The sequence below is a fragment of the Sitodiplosis mosellana genome, unplaced genomic scaffold (assembly GCF_009176505.1).
Source record: "Sitodiplosis mosellana isolate CC-2019 unplaced genomic scaffold, AAFC_SMos_1.0 Smas_scaffold_30, whole genome shotgun sequence".
In the NCBI taxonomy this organism is placed as follows: Eukaryota; Metazoa; Arthropoda; class Insecta; order Diptera; family Cecidomyiidae; genus Sitodiplosis; species Sitodiplosis mosellana.
In genome coordinates this window covers 148,245-156,707 of record NW_022595272.1, presented here as the reverse complement: position 1 = coordinate 156,707, position 8,463 = coordinate 148,245, and the positions used below count along the sequence as shown (strand labels likewise).

At 36.9% G+C, this 8,463-nt stretch overlaps 1 protein-coding gene across 9 annotated transcripts in view; it reads left to right on the top strand.

Moving 5' to 3' along the window:
- The first annotated feature begins 323 nt into the window (after positions 1-323).
- LOC129569139 (dorsal-ventral patterning protein Sog) overlaps positions 324-8,463 on the top strand; it is a 60,404-nt gene continuing 52,264 nt past the window's right edge. The window contains exons 1-2 of one of the 9 annotated variants that reach the window (XM_055447666.1): positions 324-3,710; positions 3,906-4,543. In XM_055447666.1, the coding sequence (XP_055303641.1) occupies positions 4,369-4,543 (175 nt within the window). In that variant the 5' untranslated portion in view covers positions 324-3,710; positions 3,906-4,368. Of the gene's footprint in view, positions 8,136-8,463 lie in introns of all 9 variants that reach the window. The other 8 variants (XM_055447670.1, XM_055447672.1, XM_055447673.1 and 5 more) reach the window with 8 other exon arrangements.

Genomic DNA, 8,463 nt, shown 5'->3' with positions numbered 1-8,463 from the left:
AATTCCTGCATGTTTGATATTATCAAATTGATAAACATTGTAATGTAATCGTGTTCTTTACACGGTATGAATCACAAAAAGCGGCATACAATTTCTCAGAATAAATCCAATCAAAGTTCCTTGCTATAGCGTGTATTTAAAATGCATAGCCACTTGATCGACTGCTTAATGACATAAGTGATTATTCACCGATTGGAAATGAAACAGAGAAATATGAAGGAGCCAAATCATCTTCATACCAATTCGGGTACAACTTCAAACACTTGCGTTCTAGCCAATACATTTGCCCACTTAACTTGCGTATATACAATTCATCGTCATTCCGATACACGAGAATGTCGTCGGCGGCATCATCGTTTCAGCATCATCGACCCAGCTCCGTTTTTCTAAATGTGTTTGATGAGAACTTATCGCGCACCATACACACCGTGCGTTGTTGGTTAATGTGCGAACTGTATCGTAGATAAATGGCCAATACAGTAACAAAAAAAATGAAGAAAAAAAATGAATTCACACGCGAATCTTTTCGTCTGCGATCAGTTCACTGTAGACTTCGGTTGTTAAATCAAGTGTCCCGTATTGTGCGCGTAATATTTTTCAATCTTTTCCACACCATTTTCCATTTTCATTTTCAACCGCATTCGATGTGATTCGGTTGAATTCGTCGTGTCATTCATTGCCTGTTTGTATTTTGTTTTTTTTTTGATGTCATCAAATTATAAAGTCCATAAAATAAATGAAAGAATCTATATCGGGTGTCATGAATTTTCCCGAAAACAAAGTTTTACGTCGGTTATTTCAAGCGTGCAGTGGATTTCATTCGATAATTTAATATAGCATTTGTTGAATCGACATCAAGTCTCGATCAACTGGAGCGCTGAATACTTTTCATCACCTCAATCAACGGAGATACGTTTTCGGAAATGAGATGAGATGGCTAGACGTCGGCTGTGTCGGCGAAAAAAAAACGTGGTTTTATTTTGTTGATGTCGCCGTTGGCAAACGATCCCAAAATAAATTTCGGTCGTTCGAATTCAATATTTTTGTACGATGTCGCTTGTTTTATATTTAACGAACTGTGAATGGTTTGAATATATATGTATATATGTATGTGTATCTTGGATGTGGTGTGAACGTTTATGTGTTTGTGTATCTTGCAGTTTTTCTCCGACTTTATCAACGATTTTTTCTCGATAATCAGTGATATAATGTCTAGTTCCAAACATTGTAAATGTTTCCCTTGAAACGCTTCATTTGTTTGTGGCCATAAAAGAGAAATCCATTCGTAGCAAGAAATCATGGGCCAATATGTAGTATGCAAAATGCTTAGATAAGTGATGTTGAACACTTTCATTAGATGAAAAACGTATCGCATGAATAATGAGCGTGCACCATGCATACTTGATGTTTGTTTCTTTTATTCCGTATTGAACATGCATATGGTCGTTTGTACAATGTGAAAATCATCACTTGTTCATCATTGTTGCTGATTGTGAGCTCATCAACGTTCGAACTGGCTGGTTGGCTGACGGCGAGACGACTGCAATAAAAAAGCTAAACAAAAAAAAAACATGAACAGCTATGGCAATTGTGCATGCAATTGAGACCCATCACATATTACAGATCAGCATAGCGATCATGACTCTTGTATTTTTTCTCGTGAACAATTGCAATTCTTCTTTTTTCGATTCTGTTGTGTTATTTCATTAAGAACTATGAGGAAGGTTTTTTTTTCTCGGCACACGTTGGAAAGAGAACGACTTACTAATTATCATGAATACAAAATCAAATTGACTTCACTCATGAGATTGCAGGCGAAAACAAAAGCATTCCATTGTTCACTGATTCTGTGGAATTTATCACTTGATTGAAAGTTCTGGTTTTTCGACGCAAAGGCTCATTAGATTGATTTGCATTTGCCACTTGATCAATTCTTGAATTAACTCAGCTGAAATGTCATACTCACACATTTCCTGTATGAATCGAGCAAGGGAAGAGAAAGAGCGATTCTGTATGTAGCATCGATTTGACATTTTAAACACATTCAATTTATCAGTGGAAATTTTCGCTGTCATCGACTTTTTATACACGCACCCAATGACAATATTGCACATAGTTTTCTGCTGAGTAGTGAGATTGTATGTGTTTATGTCAGTTTGTGTATCGGTTTTGGCATTAGCCTTTGCTCGTTTGAATGTATTTAGCTAAGCCAGTATGATGTTAATAGAGAGCAGATAGATTTTTACTTAATGCCACTATGTGCTCTCTCGTGCACCCGAGCTATGTACCCGAAACACACTGCAAAACATCACATCGCACACAGACTGAACCAATTCACATCGAAAGAGAACTATTACTAATTATGCAGTTTAGGTGAACCGATTTGTTAGAGTCAATCGTATTTAGTGTACCGTAAGCAAGCGACAACAACACATTATTACGAGATTTGTGTGACATTAAAAAAAAAATCAAGTCATTTTCATCGATGTATTTATCATTCGATAATCTATCAGAGTCGGTGGTCGTTCCGTACACAAGTATCTGCTAATTCATTTGATGTCTGTTCCCATTATTTTACATTCGGATGTTGATACAAATGATAATTTACATTACAAACTCTTCGTGTTTACCATCTGAATAAATAAAAGTGATTTTCGCCGGGCTAAAGTCAATTGTTTAAACAAATAAAGAAAAACGTTAGCCGAAAAATATGTCGATTCGATTGAAACAAATAAGCTGACGTAATTTCATTGAGAAATCCGAAAAAAAACTCGATGCGAGTACATTGCTCGTTCGGCCAAATGTATTTCTGACATGTCAAAATTCTAGTTAATTTCGGAATGTTCCCGTATCGAAACCGAAACAAACCAATAAAAAAAAACCACGAGCAATTAGCAAATCATGTCATTGTTTGAGATTTTATGGTAATCAGAATTCGAATCGTGTGTTTTATGTATAAAGTGAATTGAACGTGTATGTCAAGCAGTATATCGTAATTGATATCGATATGACAAGTGCTGTAAACGTCTAAATTAGATAATTAAGCAATTCTACTTGCTACTCGAGATTCGAGAATTAAGTTCAAACGAAGCAGAACACAAACTGTCTCTCGTACGAGTATTCGATGAGTGAATGAGTGAGGTTGTGTGCGCGTATACGTGAGACAGAGCAAGACTGACTGTGTGAGTGAGTGAGTGAGTGAGATACTAAGTGTTTATCGATAATTGAAAACGCATTGCTTTTATATACGAGCAAATTGATCGATATCGACTAATAGTGAGATAGAAAAAAAAATACGTAAGCAAAGTAACAACAACGATTCAGAATAACTGCTATGAAAAGTAGTCCTACAGAAACAACCATAAGTGAACAGCAACGAGCAAAAAGGAAAGAAAACAACCGAAGAGAAAGAAAAAGCAACACACACCGAGAGTGCAATTAACAGTATCGAATCATTTTCATTCTGCGAACAACGATTATTGTCCGTAGAACGTGATATTTGTAATTTATCAAGTGATCTCTGAATCAAGCCATTGGTGACGACAATCAACTGTCTACTTTGACGAAATGCAAATTGAACTCGTTGCCAGCTTGAAAGAAAGCCCCCTTGTTTTGTCTGTGTGTGCCTTATATATATATGATTAATGGTGTCGTCTGTGTATTAACTGGTGAACGCGCACACATGTGTGAAAATGCAAGATTGAGAGAGCGTGAGTGAGTTCGATTTATGTAATTATTTCGTCTATTGTAGTTCTCTCTTCGTGATTATGACTATTTTATGCATCGTCAAACTGTCTGAGAGAATTCTTCTCATGATTTTCACACAATCAATAGAACAAAAATAGAAATTGTCTGTCAACAAGGGGATCGGCATGATGACGCAAAAATTTCTTTTCTCGATTCAGGCTCATCGATCAACAATTAATGCTAAATTTGGCACAACAGTATAGAGGGCAAATTGAAAAACACGTGACACATACAAACACCCAATACATAAGCTAAGTGACAAACGACGAATCGAACGATTTATTCCGAGATCCGAGGGAGACAGAATATGAAAAAATTCGATAAAATTACGAAGAAAACTTTTTATTTCGATTAAATGTCAATCTAAAAACCGAACGATTTGGTTTTGTTTATTCGACATTTTGCATCTGTGAGTACTCACACTGCGAAAAGATAGAGAATTACGAAAGAAACATCGCGCGCGAGCGCTCGCCGACAAACATACGATAAGAAGCGTATAAACGCGTGCGCATACAAAAATACACAAGGAAGTGTGTATTAATTTTAATCGACGAAAATTAATTGAAAAAAAAATATAATAAAAAAAAAGCGAATCGAATTTGGAATCGAGAAAGCAAGCAAATGACCACTAAGATGACTTCAACAACAAGGTACCGAATTTTGGCGGCAGTTTCAATTATAATCTGGTTTGGACTTTTAGCCAGCCTATCGACAGTTACAGCATCCCCGAACATACGGCGACGACACAGTGAACCACGTTTGATCGCCGACGACGAAAAAGACAAAAAAGGAGCGGGTAAGTTAAACTATTTTCATGTTCTTTCGGCTGTTTTATTGTTCAATCTCGTATTGTTAGCGATAAATTTGCATAATGCTCGGAAAACTATCAACGACGACGCAAGACAACAGCCCATATTTATGGGTGATATTAACTTTATTTCGATTTACACGATTAACATCGCGGTGTGCTCTTTTTTTTTGCTTGGGCACTGCGGTACGGTCGGCTGCCTTTTTCTGCTTCGTTCGCATGTTGTTTTTTTTTATTCACAAATTACATTTCACTTTACGACCTCATCAGTACGTTATATGAAGTGGCTGAGTTAAATGCGTTCGAAGCAACACACCGCTAAATAAAACAAGGTGAAAATAATGAGAAAAAAAAGAGTATATACTTTGCCGACAGGTTATCGATACACGGGAACGATAATTGTGTTTGTTGTTGGCAAATTTGTTCCTTGTTGTTGATAATTGTCTTTTAACGATATAGTTTTTTTTTTCCTGTGTTATTTTGCACTCTGCGTGCATTCATGAATGGAAGGTGTGTGTGCGCGCGCGCGCGAGAAGCGGAGTGCAGCAAAGAGAAACAAAAAATTAACCGTTGAATGACGGAGAGAAAGAGTTCATTTCGGTGTGTCGAATGATATGCAAAATGAATGCCATCGATTGATTACAAAGAAAGTGTCCATGTCGCTTTACATCAAAAAGACCAACCGAGACTGATTATTGCGTTTGCGTGTCGATTAATGCGGATTTTTTCTTTACATCGACACTTTCCACTAACTCACAATCTGGTCGGTTACACATGTTGAGGGAGCGAGAGAGAGAGGGAGAGAGAAAATTGAGCAACAACTACTGTACACATGTATTGATGTTCGTCGCACACACAATACATCGCACTTAACACACAACGAGCGTATCTTAACCAGCGGCGGCGTCGCGCAACGAAGAAAAAAATCCACTGCAATTTACCCGAAAATGGAAGCGATCATGATTTCTGCCCGTTTTGGTTGCATATTCGAAGCAGTTTTGCTAAATTTCTTTCGAGTATGTTTGTGTGTGTGTGTGCCTGAAATAGAAGCATTTCAAAACAGAATGCGCGCGCAACAGAAAAACGAAGCTAATAATAAAAAAAAAACACAATTCGCTGATACGATTATGGTGCTAAAGAAAACTACAATCTGTTGTTTTTCTCAATGATAATTTTTGTTTGATCAGCGTGATTGATCGAGAATGTATTTTTTTTTTATCAAAATGAAGTAGCCAAACGTCTCGATATTGTGTTAAGCAATCAAGTTCACGTTATTAGGACGAAAACAAAACGCAAACACATAGAGTAGAGAGAACGAAAAATGTACACAAAGTAAAGTGAAAAAAGTGACTGCAACTACCACTGAAGTATGCAGAAAAAAAAGAAGAAGAGATGAGCATGGGCTGAGTCAGTCGCTGCAACGCATCGAGTGAACAAAAGGTAATCTGAACGTTGGTCAAAAGGTGCGATGAAAGATGAGATGATTAGCAAATAACACATGTTTCAGTTTTTCGATATTTTTTTTAACTCAACCCCACTTGTTGCTCACTATTTAGCCTTATTCAAAGTCATTCGATTAAAATATGGATTTTGTTCAATGTTTTGAGCCGTTTTCATCATTGAACATCGTTGTTTTCATGAAATATGCATTCATATGTCAAACCATTTCACCGCATTGATTTATGGCCCTGGTTTATTTCATCGGCACGCCACACGGCTACTCATAGAAAGTACTTCAATATGTGGACACACCGTACGTTTATTGAACCTTTTGTCGGCCGATTTCATTGACAGCTCAAGACTACTTTCGTTGAATACTCCATAAAAAAATAACTGATTATTATCTATGACTCCAAAGGATTGCCTATCGATAAAATCAACAAAACTATGCGGTTCTCTCGCCTTATCGATAGCGTCGGTAGAGCTGCTTTGCTTCGATGCTCCATTTCTTTCACGCTCTCGATTAACGTTATCGTATGCATTGTTCTTATTCCACCTTAGTCGACATGCGTTTGTCTTCTGTTTACCTAGATCGGAACTATATCTTCCCGGCTCGATTACGATTTGTGTTCGCGTGCTCGGGAGCGCCCGCTGCGACAATGACAACACGAACAGCCGTACGTGTAAACGATTTGTAAATGTGGGATCGGTTGCCGCATTCCCAATGTTCATTCTTAACTTTGGCTTTGATTGTGTTTATTTTGAAAAATGTTTATAACTCACATTGTCTGAACGAAGAAAAAAAAAACATTTAGTAGATATGAATACGAAAATGCACGAAACAGTCGAGCAATGAGGAGTTATTGAGTGTGAGCTGAGCGACAGAGCGGGAGAGATTAAACATAGAATGCGAAGGTACGTACATGTTTACCTATGTATATGTATGTATATCTATATACACGGAATTCGCATTGTGAATGGTTCCGTCACGTGTGTACTCTCCTCCGCACATACAGCCAGTCAATCGTTTCGTGATGTGTGCCCATACTCTCAGCCCACTGTATATGGTCATGTGTGAGTTGTGTGCGCTTGTGTGATACGCTCCGAATGCGTTCCGAAGTGAGAGAAAGAAAAGTCCGTGTCGGCTCGCAACAGAGCTTGAGAACCGAACTTGTTTGCTCGATCGCATTGTATGGGGTTGTTTCAAACATATCGAATCAGTTCATTGAAAGGCACAGCTCCGACTAAGTGTGTACAGAGAGTTTTGTTGGCGTATGCGCATCGCATCCACACAGATCGAGGAAAATCTTTTTTATATATACAAACGATTGAAGATTTCGTTTCAGTCTCACTTTTGATCGCGTATTTTAGCGACGGTGTGTCACAACGAAAAATAATATAAATGCTACAATCGTTTTGAATTTCGTGAAGTGCGTACTTTTATCTCGTCGCAAGTGATGCAAGACTAAATCATTTTCTTTCACCATTCAGGACAATTTTGAATTTGGTATTTTTAGAAATGTGAAATCGCGTTTAATTTCGATTTTTCAATCAATCATAACGTTTATACAATTGTTTTTTCTTCGATATATTCAATGACGTCCGTTTATGTGAGTTCTTCAAACGAGTGACAACTGATCGGTTGCTTTGAACTTCTTTTTGGATATTTTGTTCGTTTTGGTATTGTGAATGAAAAATAAAATAGAACGAAACAGTTCGTGGTTGTGGTATTTTGAGTATAGAATTAAGTGTCAAAAATAAACAGACTGCGCGCGACTGAGACGACAAAATAGAAAAGAGAATACTACAACAAAAAGCCTACGTTTAAATCAAAATAATTCTTTTGGTCTTTGGCTATCACCCAATAAAGAAAATAGAAATAGAAGAAGAAGAAGAAAAAAAACGTAGTACAAAAAAGAAGGAGAAAAACAATCAGACGAAAACAACAAGAAGTTTTACTTTTCTTTTGACAACATGAATGTACCGACAATGAGAATCTGCACGTTTTTTAACGTTGCTCAATTCACTGTGATAAATCTAATGATTATTTTGATATGTCTGAGCTATTCACCGACGGAAGCTCGGAAACAGATGCCATTATTGATTGATGATGATACGCAAAGTCGCTTGAATCGACCGGGTAAGTTTTTATCAAATCCAAATAGTTTTCTTGTGATTAGAAACCGATTTTGCAACCATTTGGTTGGGCTTAATGGATTTTTAAAATAAAATATCTGTAGGATCGAGTAAGTCATGACTCGCGTATTGAAAATTATCAACAAAAAAATGAAAAAAAAAAAAACATAAACCAAGAGAAGATCAACGATATTTTTTGTTAATGAAATAAATAGTTTGAAATTTTGTCGGGAGTAAATTTGTGACTTTCACACATAATCAATCTTTGGAGATATCAAATAAACAAAACCCACCTAAGCAATATAAACTGCAAGAATTAAGTGTTGACAAAA